Raw genomic sequence first — 21,069 nt, 5'->3', positions numbered from 1 at the left:
TGTGTAAAATAAAATGACACTGGTATTCTGTACTTTGTAGACAGACCCTTGAACAGAATGCACAGCAATTTATTGGCCAGCTTATTTTCAATCCCAGTAACATTTTTCTCAGTGTCTGTCATTCCTATCAACATATCCAAATTTCTGTCATACATCAATTTCGGTTTAATACTCATTTCGTCAATAATGAGAGATCCAACTTTCTCATTTTCATGCTCCAAGGACTTTTCCTCTGCAATTAGCCGAGCCTTTATCAAAGAGGTGACACCTGTTTCTCCTTTTGAGTGACCAATATAAGTTTTTAATGTCTTTTGATGGGGTAAGTGTAAAATACCCAAGTTTCTTAGTAATCTATAGCCGGTAGATGACCTGTTAGATAGCAATATGCAGATTTTCAGTGTGTTTTCATGAAATTTACACTTTTGTTTTCCGAAAGCCTGAATTTGTTCAGTCAAAAAGCTTGCTTTCAAACTACCTTCTTTAGCAGCTTCTTTTATTTTGGTAAGTTGCTTTTCAATTCCTTGTTCTTCCTTCTCGTTTTGTTTCTGTAAACTCCAGAGCTTGCTTTTTAAATTACATATTGTCTGTCTTAGTTTTCCAATAAGCTGATTTTGTTTCCGAATTGTCCTAGTAATTTTTTTACGTTGTAATGTAATGGCTTTGGGAATTTTTTTACTTTCAATTGAGCACTGTGTGGCTATACTTTTTTTTATGTGCTTCATAGATTTCTTCAATTGAAACATTTGCTTCATTGAAAGCTGACGTACTATGTTCAACATTGGGTTTATTTTTCTTAGCAGGATGGATGTTATTCACCACTTCTGTTATCCTTCTTTTGTTGCGTCTACTTATGTTTGAAAAATGTTGTTTATGTTTTGGAAAATCATCAAAGACGGATGGTACCAAATTAGGAAGCAAACGTTTTATGTTGTGCTAATGCTAAAATCAGCTTCTTTGAAATGTCTGCTGCAGACACGCGATTTCTTGTTTGGCGTCCAAAGAGTCCTTGGTTTGTCCCCTTCGCGAGAAATGGCTACACACCACTTCTTTCTTAGTCCTTCATCTTGTGGAAAACAATGAAACGAAAAATCACATTCTTTATTCTGGTTCGATTTGCACAATGGCACACAGCAGTAAACCATTTCAATCACACAAATTACAGGCTAACTTCCTAATTTAATAAATGCTAATTCAAAATATATTTACACGCACTAAAATACTACAGCGTTTACTATTACTATGCTCAATAGATTAATCAGTAGGCCTATAGAAATGTTTTCACCACTGCAAGAAAAAATCGCGCAATAATTATACTTCTCTGTTATTGTGACGTTCGTATTTTTTTTAAAGAGAGGGAAAAGTTAGGCCTTCTTGCAAATGCTTAATTATGAATTCAAGGAAATTAAAGATAATGCAGTACCTTAATTAGTTGCAATATCTTATTTAATAACAATATTAATAATATTAGGTGAAAAGGGTAGGCTATAGTGCGTATATGTAAGATGTCAAGTTAATTTATTTCCGGAAATGTTTGGTGTATGAACTGAAGTACAGAGCAGACAGTCCCTCAGTTTATATGTAATATGTTTTAATATCAAGAATGACAGCCTTTTATTGTAATATAATTGAGGAGTAGAAGTTTGGAAATTACGTCTATTGTCCATAAAATATTGTACGAAGCATTTAATAAGCAATGGTGAGTCCTTTAAATGTCCCAAATGGCAATGTCATTTAAGTTAAAGATAATGCAGTACCTTAATTAGTTGCAATATCTTATTTAATAACAATATTAATAATATTAGGTGAAAAGGGTAGGCTATAGTGCGTATATGTAAGATGTCAAGTTAATTTATTTCCGGAAATGTTTGGTGTATGAACTGAAGTACAGAGCAGACAGTCCCTCAGTTTATATGTAATATGTTTTAATATCAAGAATGACAGCCTTTTATTATAATATAATTGAGGAGTAGAAGTTTGGAAATTACGTCTATTGTCCATAAAATATTGTACGAAGCATTTAATAAGCAATGGTGAGTCCTTTAAATGTCCCAAATGTCAATTTCATTTAAGTGTTCTGCTGTGAAAATTTAGGGCAGAACAGCGCTCCGAGCGGCGGAATTGGCATTACGAGGGAACCACTTCAGACTCGTTTTTCAAGCGCTATGCGCCAGCTTGTGTAATCTCGTAAGCAACGGTATGGACATACTTAGCATGAAACAGCAAAATGGGTCCATTTTTTGATCGAAGGAAATTTAAATGCTGGTGAGTAATCTATAGTTTTCTGCGTCAATACATTGTCCCAGCTTAGAGACAGTTATTTTTTTGGCGACATTCAGAAGAACATTTGGTTTCAGCAAGATGGTGCTAAATACATTTTAGGAGAGAATAGGTTTCCAATAATATAATGGTAAGTGGATTGGAAGAAGAAGACACAATAAATGGCCAGCAGCTTTATCATCTAATCTCAACCCATAACAGGCTTGGGGATCACACATTCAATTTTTCTCAGCCCCAAATTCAGTTGTGTTTTGCATACCTTTTAAATGTTTTTCCTCCCATTTTCCCCATTGACACTGACACAACTATATTTCTTCAGGGATGTTTTACGATAAACTGAAAAATTATAAAGACTGGAAGGAAAGAATCAGATGAGATTAGGGTTGCCAACACTCCCGTATTTCCTAGGATCTCCTGTATTTGCCCCTAATTTTTAACAGTCTCCCGGCTTCTGTATTATTCTTCTTTTCGAACATTTTTCTCCCTTTTTTTTTTTTTTTTTTTTTTTTTTTTTTGCATAATGTAAACATTTTTATTCTAAACATTTGATTTTGTCTTGAATGATGATTGTTTATATGATGAGTTTTGTTCAAGAGATCCATTAAAATATGCAGTCTTTATAAAATGTAATGCTTGCCAGAAATGGGTTTTAATGCTCACCCATTTAAAATCAAATAGAATTAATGTTATAAATGTGGAAAAACTGGCGAGTTTTGTTCTGACCCTAACTATACCAAGTATAATAGTAATGCTCATACAAAGAGAATGTTTCATCTCATGAACAATAATTGGACAGATATTCGAAACATGAGCACGACACATTTAATCAAATCAGAGCTGAATACTGCAGTCGACTTCAAGTATTGCACGAGACAAAATCTGTCTCAAAATATGGTACCGGTACTCTTAATTTAAGCCTAGCTGTCGAAGTGTAGAATAAAGTTGTTTTATAGTAACTGAACCGAATAATTTGTCTATTTTCCATGAGAAATTTTGCCAATTCATTAGTCTCCCGTATTTTCTTCAAAAAAGTTGGCAACCCTAGATGAGATGCAACAGATCAGTCATATGACTATTAAAAACAATGGACAGTTTTCGAGATGATGGGTACATTGTTTGGCTGTGAATGGTTATGATTTCGAGAAACTTTTGTAAAGATTGTAATTTCTTTTATTCTTGTTTAAGTTTGATTAGTAATTGTCAGGGAAACACTTTAAAAATATACACCTAATAAATTCAAACCTTTTTCTCCTCAAAATTGACACAAAATGCTTCTCTTTATACATAAATTCAATGTTGATTCCAAATATGTAAAAACAAATGTAAGAAGTCATAAATATGTATACTTGAATAAGATTTTTCTAAAACACTGCCATAATATTACTTGATCTATTTCTAACTTTTGTATATAAAATTTTGTGGCAAAACTGAAAATTATAAAGTTACAAATAACATTACATTTTTTTTATTGCTATAATAATTACTGAAGTAATGCCATGTCTACCTTGTAGGCTCCCTGGGCTTCCTACTTACCAACTAAATGTGGTGATGTATGTACCTGTGCAATAGATCCACTTTCTAAACGCTAGCAAATGTGAACTCTGGTGCATCAGCCCCCAAAATAATTTAATGACCCTCAGTAAAATAGTATGGAAAAATTCAACAGACACCAGTCATTAATGATAATGATGATAAACAGTGAATATTGCTTATTAAAACCTGTGTTTTAAAATTACAGTGACAAACAAATTGTTTCATGTTGGTGTGACTGACCCTTTGCAATAATAATGTGCTTGTCTAAAAGTACTGTCTATCTGATTCATTGTCACAGTAGGTGTCATTACCTTTTGGTCATTTTTTCTTCCATTGTCTTCTATATATCATGACTACAGCATATTTTTTACTTTCTATGGGTATCCATAACTCTAAAGGCAATCGATCTTCTGCTCAATATGTATCCTTTCAATTGCATTATAATTATGTGTTATTCACTTTCAGTTCATGATATTTTGTATTATTTATTCTTTCTTCAACAACAATGTTATATCAGAACATTTCCAGAATTAAAATAATGCAAATCTGAACCAAAGTGATTAAATGAAAAAAATTATATTTACTTTTAATTATGAAAAGCATAAGTGAAATAATAATAATAATAATAATAATAATAATAATAATAATAATAATAATAATAATAATAATTATTATTATTATTATTATTATTATTATTATTATTATTATTATTATTATTATTATTATTATGCAATATAGTGAAATGGTACTCTATAAGTACTCTACAAAATTATAATTATAATAAGAAGAAAAGCGCACAATGTGCAACATATCATATAGGGATAACACAGCCCGATTCATCACCATTGCAGAACTTTCTCAGTGACATAGTATCTGTAATTAAATTAAAACTAAAAATATGTAAAAGGGGGTCTTAAAACAGTGTTATAAAATGCTCCATCTACCAACCACGTATGTATAATTCTCTTAAAATTCTGTCTCTTCAGTCTAGTTGTTAGCTGTTATGGAATGTCTCTATTTAGGTATATACAATTTTTCATGATTCCTAGTGCTGTAATCATGAATTTTCTTAGTATTCTTCGTTAAATTTAAATTGCTTTTTTTTAATAAATTAATAGCTTCATAATATAAAAACTAAGTCATAATTTCTTCTCTAATAAATAAAGCCCTACAGTTGGCAGTCAACTTATTAGTTAGGTACATAATCTGATGGCTCTCTTTTGAATAACAAACACTTTGCCAATGTGAATATCATTTTCCCAAAGTAATAAACAATTATGTAATAATGCTTTGGAAAAAAGCAAAATATGTTGCTTTAACATAGGTCAGCGACATAAATGTTTCCAAATTCCTTAAAAAGTACAATACTGATACTCTAGATAACCTGGTGCACACATAGTCAATGTGACATTCCCAAGTGAGTTTACTTACTTACTTACTTACAAATGGCTTTTAAGGAACCCGAAGGTTCATTGCCGCCCTCACATAAGCCCGCCATCGGTCCCTATCCTGTGCAAGATTAATCCAGTCTCTATCATCATATCCCACCTCCCTCAAATCCATTTTAATATTATCCTCCCATCTACGTATCGGCCTCCCCAAAGGTCTCTTTCCCTCCGGTCTCCCACCTAACACTCCATATGCATTTCTGGATTCGCCCATACGTGCTACATGCCCTGCCCATCTCAAACATCTGGATTTAATGTTCCTAATTATGTCAGATGAAGAATAAAATGCGCAAGTGAATTTACTATCTAAAAAAAAAAAAAATGTCAAGCAACTTAACAGATTTCTCTACACTGAGATTTTTAAAGTAAAAATATAGATTCAGTCTTACTTTCATTTAATAATATCAAAACTTACGCTAAAATTCGACTCTGCATACTATATTCACCATTAAAGTATTCTCGGAAAACCTAAAATTACAAGATAATTACACTCTTTCAAATGTAGTATTTAGCGGTTTATTTATTTATTTATTTATTTATTTATTTATTTATTTCAGTAAATATTATTTCTTTGACATTTATGAAGTACGATATGAATAATATTAAAAATGTTTAACACAGTATGGCAGTAGTCAATGCTTTTCTGACAGTTATTTGATCGTTTCAGATAGGTTAGAAACGGTTGTTTTGGGTGTTATGTATATAGAGTACTTCATTGAAATATATGTTTAATAGAATTTACAGGTTTCATATTCGAAGAATATCTCTATATTTTCCTACCTTCACATCCCTAGTCATACATTATTATTCATTTCTTACATATAAAGATTTTAGAAAATACAGTGCAATTAGAGCTCACAATATTAATAACACCCATGTGTAAAAGAAACGAGTGATGTTGATTTCATTTAAAGGTAGGGTGTGTTTTTCAGTGGAATGAGTTCACTGGTATTTGATCTTCACGTAATTCAAGCTCATGGAGTAATAAAATTATTAAGACGGTAAACAAGTATCGGTAATTATAAATGTGCTTTATTTATAATAATATAACACCAGCTGAGAGGAAAATGGTTTATAGGACGTCCAATAAACTATTGGAAGGATAATGCACGACTGTAGTGGGCCACATGGCGCAAGTGAAATGATGATGTATTGTATCATTAATTCACAAGATATTAATAATGCATATTATTATTATAATTTTTAAACTAAAACCAATACATGATATAAATAAATAACATGCATATATTACAATTTATCACAGAATCCATGATTAAAACAAACATGCGCAACAGTATGTACAAACATGCATAACAGAAAAGTATTTACATGTCATTTCCAGGATAAATTAGAGTGAGAAGAGAATTAATACAGTTTGTATTACCATTATAGATACTGGTACCGGTACTGGAAGCACAGTTTTTAACGTTATTTTACACAATTCCACTTTTAAAATCGGTAGGTGTATTGCATCTAAACATATGCGAAGCTTTGTTTTAATCGTTCTTAAGCTTCAATAATACGTTTATTTTTGTGGGTTTACAAAAATACCGAGAATGTACAAGGAAAGTGGAAGTACCATATTGCATTCAGTGGTAAATCAATATTCGTAATTCGATACTTGTAAAGACCGAGCTATTCAGCCATAAAATTGTAGTCATTATATAAGAAATATAGTACCTACAAGATGGGAAGCTCTTTGTAAACTCTACACCATTTGATAGAAGAGGATTGACTAAGTAAAGTATTGTATTAAGAAATTTGTATTGTTTCAAATACTTTTAATTAAAGCCTGCCGAGTTAGCTCTGTGGTAGTGCGTCTGTCTCTAGACTAGCTGGCCCCGGTTCGATTCCTGGCGAGGTCAGAAATTTTCGTGTAAAATTTCTACCTCGAGACTAGGAGAAGTGGCAGTGCACAACTTCTAATCACTAGATTGTGCACCAATATGCCTGGGTTAAATCCCAAATTTCTCCGCAGTGCATATGAAGAGAAGACATATGCATTTCATTGTTCATAGTGATTCGTCTGTTGGACGGGGATAATAAGCTTGGTGGCCCCCTTGATGCTATTCAATAAGAGTAGGTTACGTGCCAGCACTGGGTTTTCCCCTTCTCCCTTCCTCACCCATTCTCTACATTACACTTACATATACACTCACCCTAGTACATGACATAACTCTTCACAGATACACATCATGCACACTATGACCTGCCAAAGTGGTGTACAACTTGAAAATGGATCACAGTTCTGCCAATCTATCCGCAGTATGCAGAGCCCGAATCACGGAAGTGAAGTGTATAGGCATTTGACATACACACACTCTTTTAATTAAACTGCAACTCTATAGTACTGGTACCTCACTCTGCCCTAAGTCATATGAGATTTAACATTTAGATTGGCAACAGGCCACGATTGTTTGGCCAAACAGCTGCATAGAATTGGAATATATCAGTCCCCTAACTGTCCATTGTGCAACTCAAACCAAGAAATGGATTTAAACACCTCAAAATCTGTGCTTCAGTGGCTGGTCACGATAATATCTTTGAAAAATATTGGAGTGCAAGAGGTCAAATGACTTTATTGTCAAACACCTAGCATTAGAAAACAACAACAATAAATCTTACAAATGAATTTGTTTTAAAATCATTCATAACTTGTGCATCTTTACCTCACAGGCACAGGATACAGTGTTCATTGTTTTACCTACAGATACCTGTGCCTCCGAAGTGTTGTCTCTCTTTGAATACCAATAGATCCTCGTTTCCATTTAATTGGTTTCTACTTCCATGGAAATAGTTCTCGCTAGCTGCAAAGGGGACTCTGATAGACATACTAAGGTACTTTAAATAAGAAAGTCAGATATTAACCTTTTATTTTGAAAACAATTACATGAGCAAACATTGAACACTTTATTATTAGAATTCATTATAGTGATTACGTTTATATAACAATTCTGAATCAAAGGTTACGCGAGAATATATGATAGCATCTGAATGCAGGTATGGTACATCACTTAATGGAATACAAATGCTCATAAATATCATTATTAGAGTACATAACACTACTTACCTTTCGAACATTCACGTCTGTAACATATATATAAAAGTATAAGGTGTAATTTTTTACACTAGTAATATTCTTACATAAAGTAAATAATGAAGATTATAAAGTATACTCAACATAGTTCAAATATAAGAGGAAATACAACACACAAAGACAAGTACTGGTATGTATGAGTTGGATACCAATAAAATATTTGTACATCAGATCGACATTAGATAGCATGAACTACTTATAATTAAATTTATTATGGTTTTCTTAGTATTCTTACAGCAGAGCTTCAAAAGGACCATGTAACAGGAAAAAATAAAGTAGAGGTTTTTAAATTATTTACAGTCTTGCATGAAATATTTGTGATGAGAGAGAGAAAATTAAATTGTGAAGGAATATACTGCAACTAAGATGCGCTGCTAAAATGCAAAGGAGATAACACTATATAAAGTTGTACGATACAAATGTGCAGAAAGATGATTCCTTCAAACAATAACTAGAGAGTGAGTAATACAGTGTATCACCAACCCCTTATTGAATTTTGTAATAGGATATACACTGTTTAAAATAGTTTCTTGAACAATATATCTTTATCATCGCATCAAACATAAGGCCCAAAAATGTACATTTAACACAAAATATCAAACACAAAAGTATAGTACTGGTATATCATAGATACACACATGGATGAGGAAACACAAATTTCAACTCACATTAATAGGAACGGAAGTATTTTCTGCATAATACTGTATAAACGTATATTATGAGGTGTTTTTTATTGTATTCATATTTATTTCTCTTGTAAGAATAACCTAAATGCTTTATATTTTTTAATTGCTGAACGTACATTTGATTATATGAATAGGGTACAATATTTTATATATGTTGATCATAGATACTGAGTCAAAGTTTGAAGAACAAACACATCCTGATAACTTCTGTGTAAGAAAGTATTTATTCTACCTAATTTTCCGTTAGATTTATGTAGAGAGCTGTGTAAGTTACGGTACATTATTTTTTCTTTCAAACTTCGATTTTAAAATTTATAATGAAATACAATAAGTCATAACTGAATTCATTGTGATAGCTACACTGATATTACAAAGCAGTAGAAGAATTTCTAAATATTTAACGTAGGATAATAGTTAATGGAATAATTTCATAGTAACCATGAGATACTGTAATTATATACGAATTATAGCTATATTATCAAAACTAATATACATTAATATCAGACGTCTTTCCTTGATAAAAATAAATAATAAAATTGCAAATACAATAATTGTTGTAGACGTAGACTTCCTTCACTGTATTACTTGCAATAAATATTTTATAAAATTAATAATGTTACCAGTTTTCAAGCAGTTACATGAAGTAACGAGGATGTATAATTGCATATACTGTACTTTCCAAATATCTTTTAGTATGTTTATAAGATGTTCATTCATCTGCATTATCGAGTCATTAAAGTGAGAGGAGTTTAATTTTCATTTTCCTACAGAGACAGAAACCTGTGAATATTCAGGTGATTCATCGAATACATCGTCAAGTTCTGAATCTGCCCTACTTATAGGTGCACTTTTACTTGCAACGAATTTTATTGATGCAAGAACTTCACCCATCAGTAACCTTTGTTTCTTCACTATATCGAAATTATTTTCGTTATTAGATGCTCCAGGTTTTGTATCCTTGTTATTCCACGAGGTATTACCATTTTCCCCCAAGGAATGCTCGAATTTCACTTTCATATCTTGCTCTCCTCTGTTTGGAAAAACGTTAGTTTCACTATGATCCTCAGTATCAGTTTCTTTTGTTAGAGTTACAAAGTTTGGATGACTTGCAGTTCTTTGAAGAGAAGTTTTACCACGATCAGCAAAGAGTTGTTCAAGTTTTCCTTTGATATTAGCAAGTTCTGTTTCCCTATCGTGTGACTCTATGTTTGTATCTGTTTTTACTGTGACTTTTTTAGCAACTGACTGTGGCTTGGTTTCTGGACTCTTGACCATAGATATATCTGGAGCCATAGTTGTTATTGTCCAACGAGGTTTTGAATGCCCTAAATTGTTAACATTGTTGTTACTTGTAACATTTTTTGCGAACATCTGTTGCTTTTTTTGCCCAGTGTCATTTTCTATATCATAAAGTTTATCCTTCAGTAAAGCTTCCAGTTTACTTGCAAAATCTGAGGATTTGAAACTTCCCACTCTAAGCTGGAATGTTGTATCTGGTACATTTGGTGTGGTGGGTTCAGTTTTAGACTTTATAGTTTTGTTGTAATTATCACTACTCTCTGTTGTATTAGTGAATTTATTCCTATCTCTATCCATTGAAACAGTTTTATAGTACAATTTAGGTGTAGCTAATGGTATGAGTGGAGGCGGAGGCGGAGGTGGAGGTGGCGGTGGTGGTTGTAATGGTGATGGCTGTGAAGATGTGCTAAATTGGGAATCGTTACTAGATTTATTTGGTTCGTCAGCAATTGTGGATTCGTGATCCATTGACAGATATTCCCTATGGGGCAATTTATTTTCAGGTTCGAGTTTTCCATCGATTTCTGAATCATTTTCTTCTTGTTTCGAACTTTTTACGTCTTCATCGTCTGAATTATGTGAAACCACTATTACATTTGGATAAAGGTTTCTTGCACCACTGTCACTAGGTGATCTGGTCACAAGATTTGTATTGGTAGTTGCTGGGGCTTGTTCTGAAGGAAGGACTGGATAGACGAACACACTTGCAGGAGTTGACAAAACAGAAGCAGACGAACTGAGAACATTAGACAAGGAAGTTTCATTCACAACATTGCTTTCATTTGACATGGGAGGTGAATTCTTATTTATTGTGTTTTTATGATTCTCATTTTCATATTTTAATAAAGAATTAGTCGTATTATCCACATCCGAAGATCTCCTATTACTAAGTGACATATCATTACAATTCAATATCCCTTCCAAATCATCTGTACAAGTTACTGTCTTATTAACATCTTTCACATCCGATTTTGACAGGCGATTTTCTTGATGCAATAACATATTTTTTATAGTTCCATTGGGTATCTTTGCATCAGCTGATAGATGGTTGATTTGTTCTGAAAACTTGTAGTCCACCATCTGGGAATCAAAATGTTCACTTCCTTCATTTGCCATTTTAAAACTTTGAGAGTTTTCGCTGCTTTCTTCACTACTTGACTGAAGTCCCTTCGCCAGATTACTTCTGTGTGGTGCTTTACTTCGTTTCACGCCATACAGAAAATAAACTAAAAGACCTTCAAGGAAATAAAACATTAATGAGTTTTGTTAACTATTGTAACTAAATAAACTAATGAAAACTTTCAGTAAAATTAATTAATCGTATTACATACACCACGGTACATATTCATGTGTTTAATTAAATATATCCTATGCATATATGTAACCAAGACACACATTTATTATGTATGTAAAGCTTTAAAGACGAAATAAAAGAACAATGACTACATTCACTTAAATTAACAACCATTCAGGAACCATGGTTCATATAAGTAAATTAGTAGCATGTTGCGTAAGCATAAGAGAAGGATTTGCAAAACACATGAAATGTATATATACACAGGCAGTACTGACTATGTTTTAAGCTATACTTTTGCTACAGTATTTGCTCCAAAATTGTGTTTTGTTCTATTTTCGTTGTTACATTGATTGCACATGAATAACGAATCAACACTTACAGTATTTTATTTATCAAAGACTGGTTTTAAGTGTAACAATGAATTTTTACGAATATTCAAAGAAAATAGAGAGATTGTATCTGGTATTAAATTTCATACTAAAACGTTTAAATGTATCAACATAGAACAGATATTATAGTTAACTTCGCAATTGCATAAATATACCTAAAAACTACCAGTAATTGAAGTGATTTTTTTTTTTTGCGAGATAATATTAACGTGGTGACAATACAACGACCCAAATGGTAAAGAAAGATTAATTTAATTATTTATAAATTAACAATGGTTAATTGTGAAATTTTTGTTTAGAAATTAATTGTTTGACATCTGAAATACGGTACAGGGTAATTACTCCTCTGAGAGACAAAATGACTTTAAAAAATATTAAAGAATGCTGCATGTGCTTACGTATTAACTACTAGTACCAGTACCTATCGAATTTCCAGTATGGAACTTGTGATCACATTCTGCAAAACAGTGTGTTACTGTACCATATTATTCCTAAACAACAATGTTCTGAAATAATATGTAAGCCCCTGTTTTTATTAATGCATAATAGTACAGTATTGCACATGCAAAGCAAGAACTAATTCCCATTTTCATGCATTCCATATATAAAACGCGTACGTGGTTTAATCTTACTGATATCCAACAGTGTCACACCACATACCGGTATGACGTTTATAATCTATATACATGTATATTTATATCTATACATACAGAAATGAAAACAGCACTATTTGCAGATGATATGGTTTTGTGGACTTCCTGACCTCACAGACATAGAGACAAAATTCAAAATTCTGGTCTTAAAGCTCTAAATCAACTACATGAATGGAGCACATCAAATTTGATGATACTCAATTTAAGGAAAAGTAACTATCAAATATTTTCACTTCGTAAAAAAGAAAGAGAATTCAATATCCAATACAATGGCCAACACCTTCCTAGGACGAATCCAAATATCTCGAAGTTATTTTCGACAGTAAGTTAACATGGAGCAACCATTTGAAATATATTTCTGAAAAAGCTCGTAAAAGGTTCTCCCTTCTGAAAAAACTAGCAGGAAAGAAATGGGGATGCTTTAGAAATACTTTGAACACTGCATACAAAATGTTTATACAGCCAGTGCTGACGTACTGCTGAGAAATTTTATTTACTTCTCCTTTCATAAATGAAATAGAACCGGAACATGTTCAAAATCAAACTCTCAGGCTCATTACTGATGGAATCAAAACAACTCCAATAGATTCTATGAGATTCCTCACTAATATAAACAGCATCAAATGACAATAGAAGAAAAAGCACTGAAGAACTTATCAGATTACCAGAAAACAATTGGCATTCATACAGTCCTCTCTGTAGATTAAAAACTCAAAAAAGTTTCATATCCATGGTTCAAGAATTAAAACAAAAAATCAACATCCCGAATTTAAAAGAAAACTTACAAATTAAACCAAACACTAACTGTATTAAATATAGAGTATAATCTAAATTTAATAGAAGAAATACTGAAATCAGAAGTAAACACTGAAATAATGAAACAATAAAATTGTCTTTAGAGACAATTAATATTAGGTACCCTCCACAAAACTGGCTTCATTTATATACCGACAGATCCTTGATTTCCAGGGAACAAGGTGCTGGTGCAGGTCTTACGTGCTGTCTCTTCTCACTTTATAGATCTCTTGGATATGGAACAACAAGTTTTTATGGAGAAATCATTGCAATAAGTGAAATTCTCAGGAATCTTCTATGCCACATCAATAAATTTAAAAATGCAGTAATATTGTCAGATTCCAAAGCAGATATTCTATTAATAGTCTCTAGACACACACCTTCATCTCAAACAGCAAAAATAACTAAAATTCTCTTTCAATTAATAACACTCAATAAAAGAAATGTATTCCAATGGATAGCACCCCATTGTGGAATCCTGGGAAACGAGAATGCGGATGCTTTAGCAAAGAAGGGCAGCACTGCTACTTACAGACCTGTTACTAAATCTACGTATTACTCTGTGAAAAGATTTATTAAATCTACATACTTAGACTTCAACAAACAAAATTTGGTAACACAATCTCAAGGGAAAAAATGGAACTCTCTGCATCATAATCCACAGTTAATTCCCGATTTACCACGCAAATTGTCTGTAGCTGCATTTAGATTGGCAACAGGCCATGACTGTTTGGCCAAGCACCTGCATAGAATTGGAATATATCAATCCCCTAACTGCCCATTGTGCAATTCAAACCAAGAAATGGATTCGGAACACCTCAAAATCTGTGCTTCAGTAGGTGACATGACAATATCTTTGAAAAATATTGGAGTGCAAGAGGTCAAATGACTTTATTGTCAAGCGCCTGGCATAAGAAAACAACAACAACATACTTTCAGAAGGAAGAAGCAAATAGCTTTTTAATTGCTGTATCAATTGAAACTTTTTTGAAAATTCCACTCCTGTAGAAAAAAAATAGTCATAACAATCTGAACGCATTATATGTTGTTCAACTGAATCCTCGAAATGTTTATAAATTTATTGAGGAAATTTAAGGTACCAGTAATGGCTTCCTTCAAGCAGAGACTGAGTATAAGAGTATAAACAATGTGTGAAATACTGTACATACACTGGGCAAAGGAAATTTAACACTTGCCTTTCCTTCTTTGTACTTACAACAAAGAATACTGCTCCAAATTTAGGAACATATAAAGTATGACATTCAATATTTTTGTACAACTTTGAAATAAATAGAAACAGGCTGAAGAAAGAGTATAAGTACAGTACGTATAATATACATATAAACTTAAAAACCGTGCTTACCAACAGCCATCCATACACCAAATCTAATCCAAGTGTCTCCATCCAGCATCAGCATCAGATAAATATTTATAAGAATACTCAGTGCAGGAATCACTGGTACAAAGGGCACCTGCATTGCAATTTATTTATATTAGAATACGTGCATTAAGAGGCCAAATTCTAAAATAATGAAGTAGGTATTGAATGAACATAGTCCATGAAAACATGTAAAAGAACTATACCTTGAACGTGAGAGATTTTGTAGAAGTGGGCTGCAGACCAATAGACAGCAAGATGAATATTAATAAGACAGCTATGATTGATGTTATAGACACAGCCGAAGGATCAGCAGCTGCCAAATCTTTCTTCCAATATATGACACAAAGACCCAGGAATATAGACAGCACACCTGCACACAAATGCATATATTATATTTCAATCCTATAACAGCACATTTCGTCATAAAACATATTATACGGTCTACCTAAGAAATGTCAACAGAAACAGGCATACATTAAAAAAAGCACAACTTACTAAATACCACAATTTCAGCTGCAACAATATTTGATGTCAGAAGTGTTGGGTGTTTCATTCTGGATGCATTTAAGAGCTGCTTTGATACTGTAGTGAACGAAATTTTTTCTTTGAGAGTCACCAACCTAGTCGATTCAATGAATTCTGAGCTAATATTATCATTACTCCCATATGGATCAATGTCTTTGTACCTGAAACACATACCAATAACAATTTAACATTTAAAGTGATACCGCTAATTGACAAAGAAGAGAGTCCTCATCAAAGTGTGATCTCAGGCGATTCCTTAACTTTGGAAAAACTAAAAATATATATGAATGAATGCAAAATATGTTTAATTCCATTTATTGCATTCCACAGATCTTACTCGTTCATTAGTATTGTAGCTTTGAAATGTGGAAAAAGTCAAATGTTATACAAAAATATATAATAAATAGAAAACAGATTAATTCAACTTACAAAGATAATCTCCTGAGCCATGAGGCATTGTTGTTTTATTTTTAAAGTTCAATATATTAAAAAAAAAAAAAAGTCAATGACATGAGGAAAAATGCTGAAAAAATTTTGCAGGTTACATTTAGGGCACAAATGCAGGAAAGTTATACTATAATTCGGGTCTCTGCACATACATATTACACCTATCATAATCATGTATGAAGTATGGTATACTTAGTATAGTATACTATACTCTCAGGACCCAGGAGGATAAACAATTCAGTTGAGTAGAAGGTATGAGCATGCAGAAATTTTGTTAATTCTGTTCTCAGCATCTTCCCTTGGCCCTTCAAAGAGAGAAGGAGAGGAAGTTTAATACCATCATGTAAAATGGCCTGGACTATATGAAACCATGTACTGTCGTTAACCTTGCATTTTTATTGGTAAACAAATCGGATAGACACAGGTACTGGCTGCTTCAGAAGCAGTTAATTCTGACTGAAGAACACATTGGAAGAAAATACATATGAAATTTGTGATTATACTAACTCATTATGCGTAAGTGTTTAATTTACAATTTATATACATATAATCTAAAATGTTTTACAAAACGGGTTTATCTTTTGCTTTGTGGATGCAAGTGTTACAGTTTATCATAATATATTTTCTGAATGTATGAAAGGTAAATCGCATACGATTTTTATACCTGGAAAAACTTTGCTATACATCGCATAATGTAGTGGGTGCAAATTGAAAACATGCAATATCAGCGTTGTTTATGTCTTCTTGAGTGAGTAATGCTTCTCTTATTCTACACATTTCTGCATACCCAGGTTCTTCTCTAGAACATTTGTCAATCTATTTTCGACACTTTCTGTAACTTGTCCTTCCCTCTTGTGCTTGACTCAGGAATAGTGAGAAACAACAACAACCAAATTTCTCGATTATGCATTAAATTGGAAAAATCATATTAAAGAAATTACCCTCAAACTAAATTCAGTATGTTTTGCTATTAGATCTATGCAAAAGATATAAATATCAATACCTAAAAAACAGTATATTTTGCATACTTCCACTCAGTAATGGGTTTTGGAATAATACTCTGGGAAAATTCCACAGATAATAACAGTATATTCCTACTACAAAAAAGAGTACCTAATTAGAATAATAGTAGATGCGAAATCTAGGAAATCGTGTAAGACTATTAAAAAAAATACAAATAATGCCCATGACTTGTCAGTATATTTTTTTTATTAATAATCTTCTTCTATGTAATCGTGAAAACTTTGTAACTAGGGTAATTCAACAGTTCATAGCATAAAAAAAATGACTTTCATACTCCATCGGCAAGTCTATCATGCTATCAAAAAGGAGTGTGTTATACGACAGTAAAAATTTTTAATAGCCTTCCTATCGATATAAAAAATGAAACTCATAACATAAGATTATTTAGGGCCAAATTAAAGAAGTACCGGTACCTAATTTCTCACGCCTTCTATTCTGTAGGTGAATTCATGACATTCAACAATGCTTCACGGAATTGATACTAAAATTTTGTGTTGTACTAACTTAATAGACTATATTGTAAACCTCTTCTGCATATATTTCTACTAGACTGTGACTATAAATTAAGATTTTTGACGTGTTCCATATTCTAGCTGTGAAGCAATGTGTGAATACCGTGAAATGTTAATAAATACAATACAATACAATACAAGCAATTTCCATATTTATTCTGTGTTTAATTTCCTCCCGAGTGTCATTTATATTTGTTACTGTTGCTCTAAGATACTTGAATTTTTACACTTCTTCAAAGAATAAACTTCCAATTTTTATATTTCTATTTCGTAATATATGTTCTGGTCACGAGACGTAATCATATACTTTGTCTTTTTCGGGATTTACTTCCAAACCTATCTTTTTACTTGCTTCAAGTAAAATTCTCGTGTTTTCCCTAATAGTTTGTGGATTTTCTCCTCACATATTCACGTCATTTCCCATAAACAAGCAGCTGATGTAACTTGTTCAATTCCAAACCCTCCCTGTTTTCCTGGACTTTTTTAATGGCATATTCTAGAGCAAAGTTAAAAAGTAAAGGCGATAATGCATCTCCTTTCTTTAGCCCGCAGTGAATTGTAAAAGCATCAGACAGAAATTGACCTATACAGACTCTGCTGTGCATTTCACTCTAACTAGCTTCTTGGAAATACCAAATTCAATAAGAACATTATATAAAACTTCTCTCTTAACCGAGTAATATACCTTTCTGAAATCTATGAATAACTGATGTATTCTGCCCTTAAAATTACTCCCATTTTTTCTCTCCAATACCTGTCGAATACAAAAAATATTATCAATAGTCGATCTAATATGCCTAAAACCACACTGATGATCCCAGTAATTTCATCTAAATATGGAGTTAATCTTCTCAAAAGAATATTGGACAAAGTTTTGTACGATGTTAATAAAAGTGATATTCCTCGAAAGTTACTACAGTTAGTTTTTCCTAACCTTCTTAAAGATAGGTACGATTATGGACTTCTTCAGATTCTGGTACAATTTCCTTTTCCCAAATAGCTTATAAATTTCACTAGATAATATGTTAATTCTGCTGGAATTTTATTGATACTTGGAGACTTGTATTTTTTTCAACTTTTCTATCGCAATTTCGATCAGAAAGAGTGGGTTTGGGTATAAATGGCTCAGCAGTTTGTATTTGGGTATTGTCCCGATAAAATGACATCGTATAAGTAGGCCTAGGTCTTACTGGTAAGTATAGTTCTCTTGAACTGGACTATCAAAGTTTTTTTTTAATCATAAACAAAGGAACAAAATGCCAAAACATGATTTTTTTTAAATTTTGTTTTATTTCAAAGATTCATTACTATAAATATTGTAAATGCTTAAGTTCTCATTCAATTTTGTATATTTCCTTAAATACCAATATACAAAACATTAATAACATGTTGTTCATTGGGTCTACCATTAGTCTAAAAATATGATATGAAAAAATATACAGTATTACATAATCGTTCGCCTGAAGTCTGTTATATTCCAACCACTAACTTTAAAAACTTGCAATCTTAATAGTAAACATTACTGCAAAATTTTTTGACAGTAACAGAAATGAATGATTAGCCATTATGTGCATTTAAAAACGAGTTGCTTATATCCACCACCATCTGAAGAAGTAAATGCAAAGGCAACATAACCAATTGAAGTCTGTTAAGTGTTACAAGGAAGTAAGTATATTACAATAAAGAAGTGATCAAGCATGTAGTGAGCATCATTAGAAGACTAAAGACTTTTAGTCTGTGCATCATGTACATCATGGTGATTGGATATATCAGACTGTGATAAGCAAAGTAAGCTAAAAATAAGAAGACATTAATATTGCATAAATAGCAGAGCAAGTGCAATTCTTTTCAAATTTCTGCCACCTATGTTACAAGCCTTAAAATGCAAAAAGGAACAATATGAGTCTTACATATTCTCCTCTCCTTCATTATCATTCAGCTCGGAGGGAAGCAATGAATACCCCTCAGCTTCTTCGTTGATCTCAGCTTTGTACCTGAGTTAGAATTGATAAACCCACGAAAACTGGGATTCAAACAAAGAATTACTCTACAAATACAAACTCATTCATTCTTCTATGCACTCTCGCTCACATTCTATTTGTATAATATAGTTTCCATTCTATAAAACCAATATATGTACTTTAGTTCAAGCGAAGAATACTGGTAATAAATTATTAAGGAAAGAAATAAACAGCAGAATGGTAATTAAATACCTGTAGGCTATATTTTCGTACCATTCATTTTACTTGGCAATTGCTAGAAAATGCCTGTACACAACTATTACTTCAAAATGTTTTAATTTTGTTTAAATAAGCTTAACAAAAGTTAATTTTGAACTATCGTACTGACTTTACGGTAAATTATGTTAATGAATGATACAAAAAATTGTAAGTCTTATGATTTGTGTACCGGTATGGTAAAGATTTTTATTTGGCCACACCTTAGAAGAATAAAATTATTGATAACTATTTCGAAAAATGTTATGTTTATAACTATATTATAGAGGATAATTTCGTAAGCAATAAAATACCGATAAAGCCATTTTCGAGAAAACTTCTTTTCATATTACCGGTACTTCTACTTGAGTATCATTTGTACAAAGTTCCATTATTTGAGTATACTGTATATTCTGTATACTTCATCTGTAAATTAAATCAAATAATAATTAAAAGCAAAATTTGATTAGTATTCAGGAGAAAAGACTGCACAGATACATTTTCGGCATGAACAAATATACTGTAAGTTATTTCGAATTTGCCAAATTTTTTATATGGTACGAATTTTTGTAACATCACAATACTCATACTCTACAGAGTGTCCCAAATTGATGTATATAATGGCTGCTTTCAGCCGGGGCAGCGCTGAAATAGCGACAGCACTGAACGCCTTGCTGGCCGACAGCGCTGAAATAGCGGCCACCATTTTTCATAGCAAAATTTTTTACGCTGCAAGCCTGCTGCTAGCCAGCGAAAGTGGAGGGGCTAGACATCAACCAATGGTGCCGGAGTAGACAGAACAATGGCGTGTTTCTTTGTAAACACAGCAGACATTTTGCAGTCTGGTCGTTCAGCCACTAACAGCTGCTGTAACTCAGCAAAAATGAATCGCTACCCCAGCGCTGTCCCGGCTGAACGCAGCCATTCTTTGAAATACTATTTCACAGCAAAGAAGTGAGACAGAAATATAATTTTTGCGGTTTATGATTCAGAAGGCAGTGGAAAGCATGGAAACATGTTCATCTGTTTATAAACAAACATGGTGGTGCAATTATCATTCGATGAATGTAAGTGGATACTGAAATGTTATTGGGAAGTGGAGAATGTTGTTGGAGGGTTGAATTTGGAACAACTATCAACAAGGTTAATATCACAAGAATCCGAGACAAGTTTGAAGTCGACAGAATGGTACAAGATGTGTTGAAAGGGCAGTGCGGAAGAAAGAGAAATTCTACCAATAACGAGAGTGTTGATGCAATCATGCGGGCAGCATTTAACTATCCTGCTCTTGAATATAAAAGAAGACATCATTGGATCCTCCTCGGTCTGATTCAAAGAATCTGTAAATTAGAGCTATAGCATGCAAACTCTTCGCTCTCTGCAAAGACATTGTAAGATTGATGTTTACAGTTGAAGCAAAGCTTCACAAGACAGCCAAATTCAATATTTATTTTATTTAAAAGGATTATCTGTTTGTTTGTTTTAAAGTAG

At 32.5% G+C, this 21,069-nt stretch overlaps 1 protein-coding gene across 3 annotated transcripts in view; it reads right to left on the bottom strand.

Annotated features, from left to right (window-relative positions):
- The window catches only part of LOC138705902 (high affinity cationic amino acid transporter 1-like), a 111,149-nt gene that overhangs the window by 6,169 nt on the left and 83,911 nt on the right, over positions 1–21,069 (bottom strand). The window contains exons 12-16 of one of the 3 annotated variants that reach the window (XM_069834654.1): positions 19,273–19,356; positions 15,351–15,541; positions 15,059–15,225; positions 14,838–14,946; positions 6,373–11,575 (exon numbers count right to left, since the gene is read on the bottom strand). In XM_069834654.1, the coding sequence (XP_069690755.1) occupies positions 9,798–11,575; positions 14,838–14,946; positions 15,059–15,225; positions 15,351–15,541; positions 19,273–19,356 (2,329 nt within the window). In that variant the 3' untranslated portion in view covers positions 6,373–9,797. Of the gene's footprint in view, positions 1–6,372; positions 11,576–14,837; positions 14,947–15,058; positions 15,226–15,350; positions 15,542–19,272; positions 19,357–21,069 lie in introns of those variants that run through there. The other 2 variants (XM_069834656.1, XM_069834655.1) reach the window with 2 other exon arrangements.

This window comes from Periplaneta americana, chromosome 9, assembly GCF_040183065.1.
Source record: "Periplaneta americana isolate PAMFEO1 chromosome 9, P.americana_PAMFEO1_priV1, whole genome shotgun sequence".
Classification (NCBI taxonomy): domain Eukaryota; kingdom Metazoa; phylum Arthropoda; class Insecta; order Blattodea; family Blattidae; genus Periplaneta; species Periplaneta americana.
The sequence above is the reverse complement of the archived record's forward strand: the minus strand, read 5'-3'. Positions and strand labels throughout refer to the sequence as shown.